Below are 22237 nucleotides of genomic sequence, written 5' to 3'. Positions count from 1 at the left end.
GAGCATCAATGAAGTCAAGAGACATCTTCTCCACAACAGTCCCGAACCTCATTACATGCCTACAGCGAGAGCGGTCCAAAATTTCCATTGATTGTTATGGTACGCTTGTGGAAAGTATGCTCTGTAAGATTGCTGCAGTCATGGCAGCGAAAGAAGATGCGATATCTTCTTAAGGTGGGAGCTATGACCGTTTCTTCCTCACATTATTGTGTCCATTGACTTATTTCTAGGTAGTGTACTTTAGGTTTTCAAGCCTTTCAAAGAAAGTCCAAGTAATCAAAAAAAATAAAAATAAAAAATAAATTTAGCTAACGCCTTTTGTTCCCACTCAGGGAGTACGCGAGGCTATTTTATCCCCATCAACTTTTGGAGACTGAGTGGGCAGTTCAATCTCCACTGGTGGCCAATCAGAGATAGCTGATCGAAGGCTATCACTAGTTAATCGGTACGGTGAAGAAAGCGGCTAACAAGTGCAGCTATCTCGTGATCCCTAACTCTAACACAATACTTTGAATGTCTGAAAATAGTGTGGGTTCAACGGCCGATGAGTTTACGGTATGAAAAACCCGTTTGCCAGTGCCAAAGATCGACTAACTCAGGGAAAGGGTCGAGAAAAGGCGTAGAAAATGTTCCTCTAGTTGGCGACTAGATTTGAACCCAAGTCTTTCGTCGTGTAGTCAAGTGTCGTAGAGTGCAAACGCAACTTCTACTGAGGTACAATGGTAATCTCATTATACATGTTTTCGTAGGATTGCTGCAGTCATCACAACGAAAGGAAGTCCTTCATCTTATTAAACCCCTATTTTGTTCATAATGACCTATAATCTTCCTAAGTTCCTTTATCTAACCCAATGCATTCATCAACTTAAGTGATCAGATTGTAAATGTATACAGATTGTTAAAACGAGACCTGCCCTTCACAAACCCACGCTGACCATCATAGAGAATCTTATGTCCATCAACCCAATCCGGTATTCCATTCCTAACCAATTTTTCCAACACTTTGACCACAACTGCAGATATACAGACCGGCATATAATTGGAAACTTCTGTCTGAGAACCATACTTATGGAGAGGTATTCTTTTGCTTTCTTTCTACTCCTTAGGAACCTTCTCTATTGCAAGACTTTCATTCCCACAAACTTATTAACATCTAACCCAAGCAACAGTTCATATGCATCTGTTTCTTTCACCTTTAATTCTCCTAATTTTTGCCTCCCTTCTACATGTTGCACAGCATCATTTACGCCACTATGATATACACTGATGAAGTGTTCATTAAATAATTCCACTTTATCATTTGCAATTGTTACTCTGCTACCATAACTATTCACCAGTGTCAACCTGCTATAATTATTTTTTAAATCTTGCTTGCCAGATAGTAGAAAAATTCCTTAGGATTGGCTTTGACCTGACTGGCGCCAACCTCCTCTGATATTCTACTTTTTTTTTCTTTTTTTTTTTAAACCATGCTTTTTACTTGTAACTTCTCCACAACAACATCTTTTCCCACGCTGCTTGCATGATTTCATCATTAATTCATTCACTCCTACTCTATTTATTAGTTTAATGATTGGTATGCAATTATGCATTGCTTGTGTTCGATACTCCCTTATCATTTTCCATGCACCGTCAACACCTTTTCCACACAATTCCTCACCCCCATTGGATTAATGCTAGTTTACTACGGAGATTCTCATAATCACTCACCTTATAGTTACACATATAGGCCTTCTTGATAACAGATTTTTACTGTTTGACTACCTTCCAAACCAATACCTCATGATCACTCTCACCAATAGGGACAGTGTTAATACCTCATTCACAACCACATCCTGCAAGGATATCACCAAATTCCACACCGATAAACCTTGTATTGTTTCCATCACATGCAAGCTTTATATAGTTATCCTGCAGAAAGTCAACAAATTCACTCTCCTTGTTACCATACGCTATCTCTTCTTTTTACAATCCACATTTCTATAATTAAAATCTCCCATTAGGATCATCTTCCTTTTATTTGACCAACTAATTTGTCTAAACATTTCACAATCAGTGCTACCCACACTCCCTGGCCTATAACAACGTGAGTTTGTTGTTCTTGATATGATTTTGTTTTTAATACAAAGTGCAAGTTCTTTGTAGCAAATGAAAAGTACAATCGAGAAGGATCGAAGAAAAATTGTGAAAGAGAACCTTAGGAAAGAAGACCTTCAGTCAATGCCAGTACAGCTGTATTTTAGTTTGGTCGAAACAGGATGAATACTGACACTTGCAGATGTTTCTGAGGAGGAGGATGAAAGAGAGAAGAAGCCATAACGCATTTGGATTATTTTCACTATTTTAAAAATGCTCTGTTTTATTATTCTTGTTGTTTCTCTATAACGATGTGGAAATAACGTTTACTTTCATAGTGCTAAAAAGTCAGAAGAAAGCTCATTATAAGTTGGATTCTAGTCGCCAAGTAGATGAACTTTTTTTTTTTTAAAAGTTGGTTCTATAATTAGAGGATCTTTGACGCTGGAAAGTAGGATTTTCCTCCAGGAAGCTGTTTTTAGCGTACATCGACGAAAATAGATCGTAGACGTACGCTATTTCAGACAGTGTTGTTAAGGTTAAGGTGCAGTTGTGTTTGCAATGCTCTTCGCCCTGGATGACTATGAAATGATGAATAGCTTAGGGTCAATTGTCAGCTAAGAGTAACAGACTGGCGGTCAAACGATCTTCAAAAAGTTAGTTTAAACGGTTTAGTTACTCCCGATATGAAATACATTAGAAGAAAAATTTGTTATTATTATTGTTATTATTATTTTAATTTATATTTAACATATATTAAATCTACCCTATATATATAAAATGATAAGCCTTTTTTATGTAACGTTTTATGTCACGTTTTTGTGTCACGTTTTTGTCAAGTTATTTGAAACGTTTTGAAACTACCCTGAGTGTCGAATCTTCAAAATTCGAGTCATCAGAATTCAAGGAGAACCGGCTTACCAGTCCGGAACTTGGAGAGGAGGGTGCTGCAGGCGCCATTGGGGGGAGGGGGGAGGAATCCCCTTTCGAGTCATCTGAATTCAAGGAGAACCGACCTACCAGTCCGGAATTCAGGGGGGACGTCAGGGGGGTGAGGGACCCCCTTCCAGTTTTCAAAATTCGAGTAATCAGAATTCAAGGAGAGTTATACCTCCTCTTATACCTCCTCATATACCAGTCCGGAATTCGGGGGGTTGGGCACTGTATGCGCCGGGGGCGTCCCCCTTTTGAAAACTCGACACTCAGGGGCTACCCTGAGTCTCGAGTCTTCGAAATTCGAGTAATCAGAATTCAAGAACCGGCCTACCAGTCCGGAACACGGGGGAGTTGGGCGCCGTACGCGCCAGGGTGAAGTGCCCCCTAGTAATACATAATATAGTTATGTAATTGTATTTATTCTTATTATTATTAACGGGATTTAATACTTCGAAAATGGTAGGCCATATTAAATCGAATAAAGGGACTGATGATATTCAACTTAGAAACGGGGATTACTAGAGGGTAGAATTTTGCCTCTAATAATATTCGTTTAATAAAGTAATTCACTGAAACGCTCACTGTTTTGTTCTATGTATCATGACTCATGGTAATGATTCTTGATATACTGAATATTCATCATATCAAGATAAATTTTTTATCTTGATATACTGAATATCAAGATAAAAAAATTCATCATAATTTTTAACAAACTATTACAACATGAATTACACGATCGCCCATTAATAAACTAATGAATTTTACATCTCACTTGACGAATTTAATATTAACTTATTTATTTATTCTGTATAAATTTTTCACACAATATAATAAGACAATTGGATTTTGCATATTTCTTGAGGACACGGGAATGGAAAAAAGTGTTTGTTATTTTTACCGTTACTTTCACTTGCCAATATTGGGTTTATAAAGAAAACTGCATGTTTTTTTTTTTTTTTTTTTAAATTTAATACATATACAGAAATTATCATCTTCAGGCTTAGTGGCACATGTTTAAGTAAACTGAAAGTAGTTTACCACAGTATGTTTAAAGAAAGTGATCTAGGAAGTGAGTTAAAATCAATACACTGGCGACTTGCAATTACGCTCTTAATACAGACAGAATACAGAAAGGTATATTATCGAAATCAGTGTTTACTTCTGGGTATTTTATGGAGCTTAAGTTCAAATATTTCGAAACTTTTTCAACAGAATTTGGTGAATCGTTTAGATTAAGAGACAAGAAGGAAATTTATGTCATGCAAGTCTGTCAAATCATCGAAAGGATAAGAGAAGGAGGGAAGGATGTTTCCATTAATGCTTCTCATCACCGGTATGACACGTGATCTACCAGTTCGCTATTCTGTTCCATTGCTGATAACTCTTCATAAACACAGGACATGCGAAGAGTAACAACTAGGAAGTAAACCAAGTTTCTTAGTAAGACCAATAAGGCTGTTGTAAGTTATTTTACTTAGATCTAATCTAAATCTAATAAAATAAAATAAATTACTCCAAGTGGCTCGTTAACGTCAATAGGGGAATTTTCTGTAAATACTTTGTAATTTCGTTTATTAAGGAGAATTATTTTGTTCCAGGTAGTGCATCTCTACCAGACAGTTTATTACCAGCGTGGATAAATTTTATTTGTTGAATATTCGTGTTTTATAACACAACATCGAGTAAGTAACATAACATTTTTTGCAATTTTAATAATTAAGAAAATATAGCGAATGCTGCGATTCTATGTTTACTCTCTTAATTCTGATCTTCATCAAAATATAATTGCAGCATGATTGTTATAAACCTCATTAAACAATTATCCATGTTCGATATTGACTTGTATCTAATTCTATATAAGTAGATTGGTTAAAAAGTAAAAATTGATTACACTGTAGCTCTCTTCCTCTCCTCATCATTGCGAAGTTTATAGAAATAGCAGTTATACCTCCTCTTATACATCACTCGCACGATGTTATCATTTCCAAAATGCAGATCCCCATCATTTTTGAATGGTTTGGGAGCATTGCACAAAGCAATGGTGACTGTTTTCCCTTGTTTCCATTTACAAACATTTACAAAACATTTACAAAATGTTTGTAAATGGAACTTTACTACAATAATATCTCAGAGGATTTTTTATTATTATTTTGTTTTAAATGTTTATTTATTTATAAAAATCAAGTGGATATAGTTTCGTAAAAATAAGTTGACCAGAGAGCTTACGGAAATACATTTACGAACCGGCATTTACGAGTTGCCCTAGCGCGGACCATTTAGAAAATATGAACGCTGCCCAGACGTCCATATATTCGCTTTCTAATTAGTCAATTTTTTATAAGGTTTCACTTGCCTGAAAGCTGTTTCGAACTGGTTGGTTGGTTCTCTTCAGAGACCAGGCAGAAACCTTAAGAGTGCAAAAACTCTCTTTCAATACTAAGGAACTTGAAATGTCGGAGAGATGTATTTTTCGTAAGCGAAATCTCGGTCCGTGCGTGAAAATATTTATTAAAATAAAGGGACAAAGGGCTTCAGTTCGGCAATGCAAAATTATAATCCACTTGAGTTTTATAATTTTGCATCGCTGAACTGAAGCCTTTTGGCTCTTTATTTTAGTAAATAGTTTATTTATTTATTTTTACATAATCCGAAAACTACTTCTGGAGAACAAATATCGAACTCTTTCAAGCTGCTTCAGGCCTACTAGCAACGGAATGGTAGTATCACACCAGGCAACGAAATTCACCCTCTAAGCTAAAGACAACCATGGACATCCATGTCTTGATTCGAACCCGTAATCTATTGATTGGAACATGGAAACGTTAACTACTCGGCCAACCAGGCAGGCGAAGGTATTATTATTATTATTATTATTATTATTATTATTATTATTATTATTATTATTATTATTATTATTATTATTATTATTATTATTATTATTAGAGGGCGCTGTGTAGGCATACGAACGGTCGCACGGTGATATCGCTGCTCCAGTTTTTTATAGTTTTAAAGTGGTTCCAACTCCTGTTTTAAGCTGAAAGTGCTCCCAAGTAACCCTACTTATCACGCCGAAGACAGTGATATAAAATTCAACGAGATCGGCTAAGAAGAAACCAAATTTTGAAGTGTTGAAAAGGGAACAGAGAGGACCATGGTCAACAACCAGCGAAGAACAAAGGACGTCGCCATCTTTATAATCACGCCTCACTGCCTAAGGGAAGAAAGGTGAGTCATGAAGTGTATCAAATGCCTGGAGGAGTTATCGTCCAACGGAAATAATATAACTTGTACGAAATGCAGTAGGATTCTACACTTAAAATGTGCCGGCTTTTCAGAAACAACCGGGCAACATAAATATGAACCCGATGTAACACGTAAGGAATGGAAGTGTGTGCATGAGGAACAAAGAAACGCACGTAAGGCAACCACCTACGATGCAGCCGATTATACCGGAGGCAAAATCAGATGACGAACTGGACAGACAAAAAAACGCAGGTGAGTCCTATAATTTAAACTCATTAAGTATACTAATAGAAAACGGTCTAGTGACTATAAAAGCCAGCTTAGTAGATCTTGTGCAAGAACTCTTTAAGAAACAGAACGAACAAATAACAAAAAAACTAGCGAATATGAAGATTTGGTAAAACATAATAATTTAGCAGTTATAGAAGTGTTGCAAACGGTAAAAGACATTAAAATGAGCATTAACGCACTAAAAGACAGGCAACACAATTTGATGAAAGAGACATCTGAACTCCGTCAAGAACTTCATTCTCTAAAACTACAATACGAACGTTTAAATCAGCAACAACATAAAAAAGATCTTGTCATAAACGGTCTTCCTGAAACTGCACCTACAGAAAACCTCAGAGACGTGGTTTTAAAATTAGGCCATGTAATTGATATCCCCCTACAGTTTAACGACATTCAGACCGTATATCGATTTCCTAGGAAGAGCAAAAACCAAGGCTTCCCACGACCTGCACCAGTCATAATTCGTCTTAAGAGCAAGTCCACAAGGGACAATCTCATAAAAGCCAGCAGGCAGAAAAAAACCAGTTGCCAAGGACTTGAACGCACAGCAAGACAATACACCAATCTTCCTATCCGAATATTTAACACCATTCAACCAGAATCTGTTGTACCAAACAAGAAAAGCAAAAATGGAAAACAATTACCAATTTTTGTGGACCAGAGATGCCAAGATATTCATAAGGAAGTCACAAACTTCAAAGCCGATACAAATTAAAAGCACAGAAGACATAGAAAGGCTGCCACTGTGAAGAAAAAAGCCTCCTAAATAGTTCAAAAAGAAACCCACAATAAAAAAAGAACGTGAACCATCAAGACAGATGCAATAACACAGGATATATCGGCAATTTCACTTTGATCCGACCTTTCAGATCATTCATTTGACCTCCCAAAGATCTGCCTACTTCCAACACAGCAACCAAATCAATAACAAATATATGTATATATAACCAGTATCACCCTCAGATAAGCTAATTACAAAGCTTAGAGGGTGCAGTTGAGTTACATCCCAGTAGTAGTAGTAGTAGTATTTATCTAACATTATTCACTTAACATTCTGTAATGAATTCTAGTAGTAAACAGAAAATGTGATAGTAATACTTCAGTTATATATTTAAGTTTAAAATTATATATTTAATTTACAATTTAAATTTAAAAAAATTATTATTATGTAAACTGCAACATAAGTAATATTGTTTAACTTGTGAGTCATTAATAATAAACACGATTACTATGATTATTATTAATGGTAATAATACACACCTATTACTCTTGTGTCAATGAAAAATTCTGCAAATGATAATGATATTAAGAGTAATTATAATTCTTACTGAACCATTTTGCAAGAAAAAGATGCATTGTTGCCTAAATATTAGTATATTCATGTAATTATTTGAGAGATAATAAACTATAAAAAAATTATTATTATTATTATTATTATTATTATTATTATTATTATTATTATTATTTGTCTCCCGTCTACGAAAAGTTGTATAGTGCATTAGCATCCTCAGTGGGATAAGGGTTTTTTAAATATTTTATTTATTTATTTATTTTTATAATTTTATAATCCGGAAATCCTGCTTTAGAGACTAAACAGAACTTTTTAAGCTACTTCAGGTGTCTAGTAAACAGGAAAGTGGTCTCACATCTGATGAAATTCATCTCCTACCGAAAGACATTCAGAAATCTCTATGCCCAGGAACTAACAGATGATTACTGCCTGTTTGTAGATTTTAGAACCAGGACGTGGCCAACCTTATCAGCTAGAAAGGGTTAAGTCAGCTTTAGTATCAAGTTTTAAATTTCGCCACAAGATCTCCTTTGGCTACATTTAAAACCAGAAAACATTGTATTTGAAAATATGTTTATTATGATTGTAATATATAATAAGTAATGATGTATTACAACCAAATTAAGTAATCATGTTGTTGTATCATAAATAATTTCGCAAACAATCGCGTCACCAGTTTTAAAAGGCATGAATATTGATCCCAAATGGGAAGGTTGAGTAAGGTTAGGTTATTTGAATTGAAGCCGAAGAAACTAAGGCTACGAGACCAGTGTATGATGTATGCTAACTGCGTGTTCTTACAGGCTCCTGTTTTAAGCATGACATAACTGGAATTACTAGGAGGAACCTCCGCCACTTCCGTATGAGATTAGCTAATTCACTTTTAGTTGAAAAGCCCTTATAAAGGTCCAAGATAGGATTTCAACCCAGAAGTAATTGGCAAAGTTTTACAAATGCTTTCGTATAGAAGCATATATAGAAAAGACAGAGGGGAGTATAGACAAACATATAATATCCATATGAAAAAAGATGAAAAAATTACCTCCATTGTTCCACCCTTGGTACTGATATAGGTTAACAAGCTTTCGCTAGTAAGAGTCATTAAAATAAAAGAAAAGAAAACGTGAATTTGTAACTTCGATATTGCCATAAGTATAAAAACAACAAGAAGGAATAACAGGAGAGTTGAGAGAAACATTTCAGAGTGATGAAACGACAATGGGGACAAGCACTTGAATCTTATACACAGTGACGGTGCATAATAAAAGCCATTTTGATGCTCTAATTAAACAGAATCGCTGTATCATAACAACAAGAAGAACATCAGATTCTTCAGTCTTTACACCTGGTTGTTCCCTAAGATACTGTCAGAAGAAAATAAAGAAGAACAGGGAACTTCTCCAGACTTACGATGAGGATTTTTTTTTTTTTTTCTCACATTTCATATTTTCATAGATAACAAACCATGCGTTCGCCATTATGAAACTGAAATCAGAAACGAAATTTATTGTTGAGGATGTTTGGAATGTCGTGGAAGCTCTTAGTCACCTGGCATTCCTGAAGGGATTCATCATTTCCTTATTCGTTGTATGGTTGGATTGGGGCGACTATGGAATGTTGCCAGTTCCTCGTAGAGTCGATTTACCGTGTATAGAACCTTTCTGCAAATTTGAGGACTATCATTATAATATACTATGAATAATTGTTTGTTTCTAAGAGTGTTATCAACAGCAAAATACAAATATTATGTCCGTATCTTTGTCAAAATTTGGTAATTTTTAGTGCTGAATCTTTGAACGCTTTCAAATGTTGAATGATATACGAAAATCTAAATTTGGTCGTAATCGTATACGGATTCTCCCATGCATTCGCCAATGGTTGCGCTATGGTGATTATTTTGCCACGAATTTAACTGTTCCGCTGATTCGTGAAAAATCGGGACCATTTATGTTTCAGATGTATTAATGTAATCTGCTTCCATTTTGAATTTTATCCCATGATAAAGGACTAATCCCAGACGCATTGATGAGAAAAGAGACGCGTATGTGGAGTATGAAGTGTGCAACATGAGAAGAGCAATGCTTTATGATAACTACGTTGTGAATCAATTGTCTCGTCATCTTTTCTAACTGAATCTTTAAGGCTGTTGCGTAATCATCTCATTCAGAACTCTTGTCTGGCGCGATATAATGTCATCTCTCTGGAGGAAACACTCATCTTCAATAAAGGATAGCACACCTCTCTATATTTCTCCACACTTTCAACCAAAGCTTTTTGAATAAACAAATAAACTGCCACTGTTTTCTGAATGCCATTATTTATTTATTTTTTATTTTTTTTGATATTTGGAGCTGGACATATAATGTCAAATGATATGTTCTCTTTGGATCCAGATAAGATCTGTTCTTGGTTAGACAGTGGCTTTGTTATATAAAAATGTTGTGTGTGTGTGTGTGTGTGTGTGTGTGTGTGTGTGTGTGTGTGTGTGTGTGTGTGTGTGTGTGTGTGTGTGTGTGTGTGTGTGTGTGCGTGTGTGTGTTCAGCATTTGCAAGTTCTTTCGCTCTCTCTCTCATTCTGCCTCGCTTGCCTGGCGCACAAACTTGGTCTATCAAGTGCAAACCCGCGTAGCTCAAGTACTGCATAATGTCCCTGACACAATAAACAGTGTATAAGTACTTTCAGTTTCCCAGAGAATAAAGGAAGTCTCTGCGAAAGTGTCTGGTGGAGAACATAGAACTGAAAGCGGTCTCCTATGTGCGCGCGACACACACACACACACACACACACACTACTGAATGATATTTATGTTTATGACCGAATTTTTTTATACACACTTTGTGCTACATGATTTATATAAACACTGTATATAAAATTATAAAGAAAAATAAATGAAAACTATGAAAATAAAAGCGCATTTATTTTCCAAAATTTGAGATTTAAGGATTTCATCACAACCTACATAGTTATGTATTATGTTTTGAATTGGAATGCGTACCAGTATCATATCGATTTATTTATTAATAATATGTTTATTAATTATTATCAAAACAATCCGTTTCAAAGAAACGGAAATTTGTCGATGACATCACGATCCCATTCTAGAATCGAAATACGATATTAGAATATTTATAATATGCATCATTTAAGACGCTAAGCAGATATTTAAAATACTACTCTGCATAAAACAAAGCTTGTCGAAAAATTACTAGTATTTTTTTTTAATTTTTAGGTTTCTAAGTAATAATTCTAATGCAATGGTTTAATGTATTAAATCAATATTTTAAACTACTCAGCTGGCTGAATGACGAGTAGATATATATCAGTTGTGGTGAAATAGGCTATCTAAAGAAAAAATAACTAAATAATTATTTGAAACAAGTTTTGTTTTAAAGTAAAATAAATTTTAGAAAATAATAAATTCGCTAAAGCCTTTTCTTCCCATTTAGTCCTAACTTTTGAAGATTACTGGGCAGACAGACATGCTCGACCACTCACAGAATAGCTGGCCTAAAACTGTTAGTGATTTTAATTGACAACCGGGGAGGAGAGCACCGCAGACAACTGCGGCCAGCTGGTGGACGTAAACCCTAGCTTTATATTATTGTTTGAAAGAGTGTAGCTACACTCAATTTTCTTGAGTATACGGGTTGAAAAATCCAAGTTTCCAGGAGAAAAAACACGGTTGTCTCTGCCAGAGATCCACTTACGCTGGAACGCGTCAAACAAAAGCATATCTTTCTCTAGTCAGCAACTAGAATGGAATATAGAACGGTCTTTTTTTGGAAGCCTAGCGCTATAGATGCAAAGGTCATTTCCACAGAGCAACAGAAAACTTTATATACATTATTATTCGAACAAGATTTATTAATAAAATTTATTATAAGCAAAATTTATTTAGTAGATGTTGGCATATCTTTGTGGCCCAATTTCTAGTTCTATTATGTTAAACCTAGAATAAAGCCAATAAGTTAGCCGTGATTGGTGGAAAATTCTCTCTCTCTCTCTTTCTCTTCTAAAAACCTGGAGACAAAAAACTAATCTGATTATCTGAGTAGATAGCATCTCAGCTCTCCAACCAACAGGTCTTCGGTTTGACTTCTGCTACAGACATGGATGTCTGTAAATCAGTGAAGAATAAATTTCGTCACCTGGTGTGAGACCACATCCAGCTTATTGAAAGCCTGAAATAAGTTTCATGTTTGGTCTCTAGATAGGATTTCCATGTAAAAATATAAAACAATAAAAATAATGAAAATAGTTAACTACTCACCGTACTAATGTGCTATAGGTTTACAATCTTTCGTGGGCAGAATCAACTAAAAACTCAGATTTTATGCCCTGCAATTCATTTTTAATAATTTTCAATGATTTTCAAAAATATACTATTTAACTGGCAGGTTTTAGAGAGTAATACTAGTCAGCAGTGGCGCACTCAGGATTTAACCTTTGGGGGGGGGGAGAGTTGAGTAGACGTTTTGCGAATACACACTACACATCGCATACGACCTATAACTGAGCATCTGCAGTGATCGCTAATTCATAAGTAGCAAACAACATAAATAAAAAAAAATGAATTTTAATTAGGAAAAGATTTTTGGAAATTTTTCTAGTGTTTTTTCCTTTTCTTTGGGGGGTACCCAGGCCCCTTGGGCCCCCCTCTGGGTGCGCCACTGCTAGTCAGAGTTTCCTTTGTTTGTTTTCTTGGATTCCTTGGTTTATGACAATAAACCCAAGCAAATACTTAGGTTTATTTTCATAAACTGTCTGGTAAAATTCAAAACTTTTATGTATCTTACATTTTGGCTATATAATGATGACGATGTCAAAATCCTCATTATATATTATAAGTATTTAAAATGTGTTTAACTACACAATTAATATTAATAATAAACAACATTAACTACATAGTGTGAGACGCATTTATCCAACGTCACATAAAAAGTACCATTAAAAATGGTGAGCTTACTGAGATTCAGTTACTCAACTCCCTTTCTCCCCATTTTTTTCTTCGAACACAGATTTTTACAATGATTAAGCCAAGGAGGTCATTCAGACTTCAACGGTAAACTGAAGTTGCTATTACAAGGTCAAATACGGTTGTCGTAATGTCTTGATTTTCTAGGGGAAAAAAATGCAAAGATAATTCGTTATACACATAATACATACTTGCATTAGTTTCAATGCGTTTGCTTTAAAATATGGAGAAAAACGTTTTAACCAATTCTCAGAGTTACTGAGATAATGAAATAAACATTTTTAGCTGACGTATTTTTAATATCCTCAGAGGAACGGGGTGGGTATCATCGAACTAGTCAATAATATAAACAGAGAATCGGCCACACTCCAAAGGTGATTTTGTAGACAGGATATTACTCAATATCAAACGAACGGATTCAAGTGGGTTTGGGATATCTGTCTATCATAATATACTGTGACATAACCGACATTTTGTGGTTGATCAGCGTTCAGTAATGTTAAGAGAGGGTTCCAATATTTGCTGTGGAGAAAACAGAATTGTCGCACATATAAGTAACTGATTTGTAACAGCAAGGTTTGTATCTTTTTAAACTCTTTTAACTACATGTGGAATTAGTAATTTCGATTTACCATCAATTATAAGTAATTACAATGAAATACGGTATAATGGATATTTTGTTTCTTAATTATAAATGAAGATTTTGGGGTTTCATGGAAATATGAGAAAAGAGTGATTAATTAAATAATATAATACTAAAATCAGAGTAACTCAACCTGCTACGTCACCGAGTCAAATATACGTACATACGTATTGAGGCAAAGTTTTTAAGATGGTTATAATTGTTAAAACTTACGTAATATACTGATAATAATTAGATTATGCTCTTCTGAGATTTATATTGGTTCTATCGGTTTTTACTTCGTATTTTGCTATTCATTGGTAGCTAGGTCATAGATCTTGTATACTCAGATATTGTCTTTTAAGTTTTAAACTGTCTCCTAGAGGAACCAGTAGCAAGCATCTATTAAGCTTTAGTTTTAATATGTGCATTCCACCAACGAAAAATTGCAAACATATACAAAACATATAGCAGCATGGTTGGACTAAGGACTAGATAGTTGAGATACTATTTATAGTAAATCTTATTGGCTTGAGATAGCCAAGCTAATTTTTGGAAATGATTTATTTCGCATCGATTTAACAAAATAATTCAATAAATCAAAACGTTGTTTATTTTTATTTCCGATGAAACTGAACCCATTAAAATCATATTTTTAATATTCTGCTGAAATATCCAATACCATTCATATGCTTACATTTTTTAACATTCCTCTCTCTTGAAAGGAATGTTAAAAAATACCGCTAATTTTTCAGTAGAAGAAAAATTAGCGGTGCTTTGATTGACTACACATCAAGAGCAAAAAAAAGTCATAGCAAATTAGTAGAAATAGTAAAAATAATGAAAAATCGAATAATTTTAATGACATTATATAATTTTAAAAAATAAATTGATTTCTTTTGTTATTTATATAGGAAACTCGCCTCGATGGTATCGGATAAATCTGAAGGTGATGACAAGCAAGAAGTTCCCGTAGATATCACGGATATCGTCGGAGGCTGTGGTCCATGGCAAATATGCATCAGCGTTATTTTCTTCTTTAGCTGTTTTCTTCCCGGATGTCATAATCTCGCAGTTACATTTCTTGCTCCAGATATCGATCACTGGTGTGCACCACCAGAAAGTTTTGATGGGGACATTGAAAGTTGGAAGAATTCTAGCTTACCCCTAGAGACAAGAAACGGAAAGACAGCGTTTAGTCAGTGTTCAGTGATTGACTTTGTGAATATTAGTGAAAATTTAAATGATTACCCGAATTCAACAGAGAATGTCCTTTGTAGAAAATGGGAATATGATAAGTCCTTCTATTCACTAACGATTGTTGATCAGGTAAGAAAATGTTTTAACTCGCAAGAATCGTCTTTCAATTAAGTTCTTTTTTGTCGAAGTTGTTTGCAGTTAAATAAAGAATAATAGTCATAATGAAATTCAGTTTTTAAACTGTAATATTTATGAAATGATTTTAAATTCAATTTCAATTCAGAAATACATGCACATTGAGAAGAGTGAAGTCTAATCATCTTAAATGAATATCATTTCCATTTTCCCTGTTGGAAAGAAATGAAATTGTATAATAGTCAGGGATCATTGGACAAACTGAAAAACTTGGATCAGAGAAAGGAGAGTATTCGGCATAAAGAATATGATTGATGGAACCTTTGGGTATTTCTCATTTAAAAATAACTCCCAGGATAATAATGACTCCTAAGCCCAAAGAGAAGTCAAATCATATCATAATCAAATCAGTTATGATAATATATTATGACTCTTTACAGCAACTGGATTTGGTAGTGCATGATGAACGAACTCTTCGCGTTCACTATGCACTATCAAATTAATGTTTTATAGTTATTTACAGCAATGGGTTGATTTTTTATTCTTTCTTAATAATAAAGCGCATTGTGCAACTACTTTTATTGATATAGTATATAATCTTGTGGAGTCTTCGCAGCTCAGTTGGTTTCGATGGAGCACTTTGGTTGGAAAGACTTAGGTTCGAACCCCGTCATGGGACATGAGGAACCTTTAGCTGGTTTTATATGGATGGCTTTTTTTCCCAGAAACTCGTTTTTTTTTTTTTTTTTTTTTTTTTGTACCTCAAAACCCGCCCAGTGAACAGATATCCACGGACAGGATTATAACTGGCGATGGAAGAGATTAGAACCTCACCATCTATTTCTGCATATTATAGATCGAAAAATGGAGATCCATAATGGCCAACCTCCTGAATGGAGATGACACTTGACAGAACGTATTAGCGTCAAAAATGTTAGAGCCATAAAAATAAAACGAATGGGATAGAAGTAAGCTGTGTAGGGTATACAGAAACACATACCCAAACCCATACCTTGTTTCTTTCTCTAGTCCAGACTACCTCTACTTTCTTTTGCAATTCGATTGTAAACTGTCAGTAAGATAAATACACTGTTTAAATTAAATGAATTTAAGACTTTTCATTCTGGATAGCTCGAGTTCCCTATTAGTGATGGATGCTACCCATCCACCTTCCAAAAAAAAAAAAAAAAAAACTACAGCTGAAGGAGCTCAATACTCCTTTTAATATTAAGGAGTATTGAGAGGCCATTTTTGTCTTTTACAGAATCTCTTAAATTATACCTCTTCATGGTGTTCATTTTTCTTGGTTCCGTGAAAAAATTAATGAAGTTACTGCGCTGCGTTTGATTTCTTTGGCCCATGCTTATTAGTTTTACATCGTTAAAATATATTTCAACATTTTCCTTATATTTTTATGTGTTTAGTTTTGATACAATCAAGTTTCCGAGTAAAAATAAATTCAAAATCATCCAATAAACATGAACCAAAAAAAAAAAAAGTTACCTCTTTCATTTCGTTTTCTTCTGCTGAGAATTTCATAAACATGGATAAAAAAAATCCCCACTGTCTAAGCACCTTTCAATACTAGGTTTCTTTTTTGATAGATGAACTTCTCGATTAATGATGGTAACAATAATATCGTTGCGGAAATATGAACAAGATGTGTTTCTGCAAATTACGCGACATCTACAGGAACATATTTACAATAACTTCAGGGAAAAGGGAGGAGTGCACCTTGTGCATTATTACAAGAGAATTGACTCTCAAAATGAAACTGATAGCACATTAACTTATACTTTTTTTTCCTTAAAAATAGAAACTTAAAAAACCACCACCACCGCAGAGCATTTGTTAAATAAACTAAATGATTCACAGCTCTTCTGTATTTTTCAGGCAACAGCGGCAAAGCAATCCTGTTTTTACCAGACGAAGAGTGTAAGTAACTTAGTTGGTATGGGATATTCCAGTAATTTCTAGTTCTGTTTTGACTTTGAACCATAACTGAATATCGGTCAAGGTCCGTCCCAACGATGCTTTTAAACAAAGAATTCTTCAAGCATGCACTTGAAATTAGGCAATAAATTTTTAATGTTATTATAGCATGAGTATTCACTTTTCTAGTTGTATGCGCTATATCCACCATTAAAATACACTTTTCAATTAAATTTATCACATCAGTTGGCTGTATTCTGCCGTTTTTTTACTGCACCTTTGTGAATTATTTATTTATTTATTATGTTATATTTATTTATTACATAAATCTGAAGTTTGCAAGCAACCAAAGAGGTCTCCCTTCTAAGGACTTAAGGTTTTTCTAGTGTAACATCTTCCACTTATTCTTTGTGTTTTTATGTGTTATTATAATTCGTATATTTATTATTTCAATGGGCTTGGAAGTAGCATAACAATAAAAATCTTAGACGTAGTCGAGAAAGAAAGAGAGATATATTTTTTTATGTTATTAGCTAATTTTATACAAAACTTGTTTATTGATATCTGGAAAACACTGTTTCATTATATTTATAAACATATTTCTACATTATGTACAAATAATTATATACATATTTACACTTCAGAATATTAAATTTTGAAACGCTTATTGTTTTGTAAAGCGAGTAGACGACACTCTTTTCTCCCCAATGTTCTCTTAATCGGTTGACGATTCTACTTTCGCTATCGCCCGAAATGAGCGGATCTACCCAGAGTGGAGACAGATCAAAGAAGGCACTAGAATATGACAAAAACTTGTCTCGATCTTGTTTTCCTAATTCTAAGTTGAATATTATTGGCATGTATCACTGTATCACTACGGTCGATTTTTCTCAACTGTTGTGTTAAAAAAAAAAAAAAAGTCGCGTTTCTTCTCTGAGAAGCTGCAGCAAAGATTAGTCCAAACTGAGTGAAAAGAGGACTAGAAAAAAGCTACCCTAGTTAGTGACGAGAATGTAATGAAAAATCCTCATTTTTCAGGGAGATCAGGAAGAGCAGTTGTCTTATATTAAGCTTTACAGTTTACAGAAAAAAAAAAAAAAAATTAAAACTGAAGAAAAATAATTTGCACTTAATGTTGATGTGCAAGTACACTGAAAACTGTTATACTTTTATTTTTAACCAAATTCCTTTTTTGTACCTTGGAATGCAAAAATGCGAAACATAACAAATACAATACAAGCAAATTTATCGTTACCGTTTGCGCAACAGTTTTTGTCACGTGATTTGGGTGATGCATTTAGGTCTTTCAACTACACCGCTCTTTGCGACAGTTACGCGAATGACCTTAATTCATTCATAAGTGTGCAACTCTATGCATTTTACTGTATCAGCTTAATTACTTAAACCACGAACTGATAATACCGTGCAAAACATCAAAGAGGGGATATTAATAATGAAAAAGGTGAAATTTGGATTGTCGTGTGGGAAGTATTATCAAACCCTCAAGTAAGACCAGGAGAATTCCAATCCCACCAGTCAGAAATGTTCACAAGTAGACACAACAAATTGGCGAATATGGGTCACTGGCAGATATTAGCCATGACAAGACACATTGAGCTATCATGGAAAAAAGACATAGCTTGAGTCACCATCAGTGTAGGAAATAAACGAACCACATGGTAACTATAAGGAAAAAGAGTCAACTGCATTTGAGACCTTGTGTTTGTGTGTTTTGTGGTGTGGATATATGTTAAAAATCAACAATTTGGAATATTCAGAAAACCTCGATAATTCCAAGATGCCGTATTCTGGTAAGCAAGTTCATCTTTTTTGTTTAACTTAAACATAGCATGTGAGATTTGTAATTTCAATGACCTGTGATCGTATGTTATGGTAAGCACAATTCTAATTCTAATACTGAATAGTTTTTTTCATAAGAATAATCATAGGGTACATATATTAGAGTATCACCATGGATACACTAGCGACTTTTCTTGTCTAATGTGTGTGCTTGAGTTAATTATTCTGAAAAGGTCGAAACGCTGCTGCCATTTCGACTCTACTCTACTCTAAGAATTCCCATAGTGTTTAACATTAAAGAAATATCCAAAAACTATATTGGAAAATTAGTACTGACATCTATAGACAACCAAACACAAAACCTGACGACTACGAATGTTTGTCTCCCTGGGAAATTCCAAGATATCTTATCTCAAAAACATCACAAATGGTGTCGTGATGTGCTATGCATATTTAAGTAAGATCACGTTTGAAATCACAATGAATTCACACACAATTTATTTATTTATTGAACTTTAAGATCTTAATTTTAGACAAATTAAAATATTCGGATGAATTATAAATAAAATATGAATTAGAATTAGTATATGAATATAGAATAAAATATGGACGAGCTATGGGAAAAAAAGTATGTGTTTCAGGGACACCAGCATATAATTAAATTATTCAGAAAAACCTAAACGTTGCCGCCATCTACAGTGTACTCTATTCTATGAATTCCCATGGTCTTTTAAGAGGAAAGAAATACCCCAAACTGTGTTGGAAAATTAGTACTGCCATCTATAGACATCCAAAGGCAAAAACATCACCCACAATTCCATAGGCAAACCAAGACACCACGTGATGTCAAAGAGACATATGTTCCCCATAAATTTCCAAACACATAACGTCACACGATTGCTTATCTCTAAAATCACCCACAATGGTTTACGCAAACCAAACACACCACGTGATGTCCCTGACAGATGGGGAGAGGGCCCCCAGCAAAATTCAAAACATTCCAAACTCTATCTTATCACTAGCCATCACCCATAATGCCATGCGCAAACTATTTACTTATCTACAACTCAAAACAACACACATCCACGACACTGATGTCGCTTTCCCCATTCAGCCTACTCCTATTTGGTTTAAACTGCCCCACCAATGACAACACGATTCCTTATCACTTTCCATCATCCACAAATCCACACATGAACCAAAACACAAGACCTAACGTCACTGACACATATGCTCCCAGGGAAATTCCAAACATTCCAATACCATGATGTCACGCACAAAATGACGTCATCATCTTATCAACCAATGACGTTACGATTCCTCATCTTTTCTTGATCTTGATCTGGTAAGAAGTGATCACCCTACTACTAACATGCAATATACGTACATAGGACACTACGAGAATGAGGATTAACCACCCTATTCTCGGATTTCAAACGCCAGCACGGTACGGTGTAAGTCTTAAACATTTTAATATTTTTTGAATACAAATTCGTTTTATGTGTCATTAGTCGAAATATGATGTCGAATCATCTTTAAATGTCACTCGGATATACGAAACTCAAAAAGTAATGCCATGTACCAAATGTTTTTACTAGATTTTATTAATTATTATTATTATTATTATTATTATTATTATTATTATTTTGCAGTTTCTTCTTTTTGCGATTATTTCTTTCACATACCTAGGCAATCATTTGTTATCTGGTGAAATAATATTCATCTGAAACACACAAACTTTATTATGTGTAGGTAGCAGATCACTCTTCCGCAGTTATGAGAACTACAATGCGCCCTTCGACTGAAAAACAGCCATGTTTCATTCTCTCCATGATGATAGGAATGGTTATATGGTTTTATTTTTCGTCGGAAAAGTCGGATTTTCATATTTCATACAAGCAAATGGGCCAGAAAACACGCGCAATTAACATACCAAAATATTACTTGAAAGAGAAGTGAGACAGAATTACGGGTCATCGCCTTGTATAAATCCTGATACTCAATTGATCAAGCAATGATAAAACAGCTTTCACTGGACTCGAATGACGACAGCTTGCTCCATTCTACTCTGTCTCACAGAACTATTTGGATTTAGGCACGAGAGGTTACTCTTACACGACGTCAAATTGCTGAATCACCTCACTAAATGCGGGACTTATCATATGACATAGCAATAATTTGTAGAAATAAAGTGACCGTTTTTCTGTTTTTTTCATACAGAAATAATTTCTACTTTAGCGATGAACACTGACTATTGCTGTGCAGGCCGTATTAAAATAATTTTCAAATTTTGAATTTTTCAAATTGAGATTAAAAACAAACTCACCGTTTTTTGTTTTGTTTTCAGTGGGACCTTGTATGCAACAGAGCATGGCTGGTTTCAGCGACGAAATCTGTGTACATGGCCGGATGTCTGGTTGCAGTGATCGCTTTGGGTCACCTTTCAGATATGTAGGTAGAATACGTTCTAATTTGGAATGTGTAATAACATTGATTATTCTGTTTTATTTCGTTTCTTTCTCATCAGCATGCAATGAAAATCTACAATTAAGTAAACATTATTTAACAAATGCTTCACTGTAGGTTTATTAGGAATTTACTCAAACTTTAATTTTTGCTAGAAATTTTGAGCAAAATTACCATATCGATGAACTATCTAATATTTTAAAGATGAACCCTATCTACGCTGTTCATTGTAGATTGATCATTCTATATAGATCAATACATCGATAACTCAATCTATACCGTTTCGTCTTTGCAGATCTATCTGCAAAGAGCTACTTTGGACACTTTCTTGGGATTCAACAGTCATCGCGTGCTTTGGAAAATAGGTAGGATCGTTCTGCGAAAAACTATTAAGGAAGATGAAGGCTCGTCAAGTCCTATTCACTTGGTAGTAGAAAATTAACCATGAATAAATAAATCTCCTGGGTCATTGGAAATTTCAGTTTTCTTTTAGACTGAAAACAAAAAGACGGCAGATCTCGTCAAACTGTTAAAATGTATCATGATTGCAGTTTGGTAATCAATGACAACATATGAATCAATGTTATTGAATTGAAATTTGTTTTCGTTTTGCGTATTCATTTATTTTTTCATTTATAACTTTTTTAATAAAAGAATATATTTTTAATATATTTTTAGGTGTGGAAGGCGGCCAGTAATTATTTGGTGTCTTGCTATTTTCTTAATTTCTGGAATTTGCACCGCATTTTCTTCTTCATTGGTTGTGTTTACAGTATTAAGGTTTTGTGTGGCAATGGGTGGATATGGAATGTACCTAGGTGGTTGTGTTTTAGGTAAGCAATTCACAAATTTGTATTTTAATTTTTTACCGAAATTATGCTAGGAACTTTAATTTATTTCAAAACGTAAGCTGATATTTAGAGATGAATAATTAAAATTTGCTAACACTGAAGAAGAGTACAAAGGCAAATATAATTCATATCTATTTTCATTTGTATAAATCTATTATTATCACGTGTATTAGAACAGTACACGTGATAATAATAGATAGTAAAGAGTCATACTACATGTGTTATAAGAAAACATCCTACAGCCTGGTTGGCCGAGCGGTTAGCGTATTCGCTCTCCACCGAAAAGGCTACGGGTTCGATTCCCGCCATGGGCATGGATGTTTGTAACTGTCTGTAGAAATTGCGGCTGACAGTAGATGGCGTGGGTGGATTGAGTGGTGGAGACAGAGAGATGTAGAGTAGGTGTCCTCCCTCGATG

At 34.5% G+C, this 22237-nt stretch overlaps 1 protein-coding gene across 2 annotated transcripts in view; it reads left to right on the top strand.

Annotated features, from left to right (window-relative positions):
* Positions 1-4580: 4580 nt before the first annotated feature.
* Positions 4581-22237, top strand: part of LOC150096007 (organic cation transporter protein-like) — a 48534-nt gene continuing 30877 nt past the window's right edge. The window contains exons 1-4 of one of the 2 annotated variants that reach the window (XM_090409186.1): positions 4581-4694; positions 14350-14764; positions 20850-20953; positions 21647-21801. In XM_090409186.1, coding sequence (XP_090265312.1) covers positions 14363-14764; positions 20850-20953; positions 21647-21801 — 661 coding nt within the window. In that variant the 5' untranslated portion in view covers positions 4581-4694; positions 14350-14362. Of the gene's footprint in view, positions 4695-13257; positions 13390-14349; positions 14765-20849; positions 20954-21646; positions 21802-22237 lie in introns of those variants that run through there. The other variant, XM_090409184.1, reaches the window with a different exon arrangement.

Source organism: Typopeltis vanoorti, chromosome 19 (genome assembly GCF_054136105.1).
Source record: "Typopeltis vanoorti isolate ZY-2024b chromosome 19, IOZ_Tvanoo_1.0, whole genome shotgun sequence".
Classification (NCBI taxonomy): domain Eukaryota; kingdom Metazoa; phylum Arthropoda; class Arachnida; order Uropygi; family Thelyphonidae; genus Typopeltis; species Typopeltis vanoorti.
The sequence above is the reverse complement of the archived record's forward strand: the minus strand, read 5'-3'. Positions and strand labels throughout refer to the sequence as shown.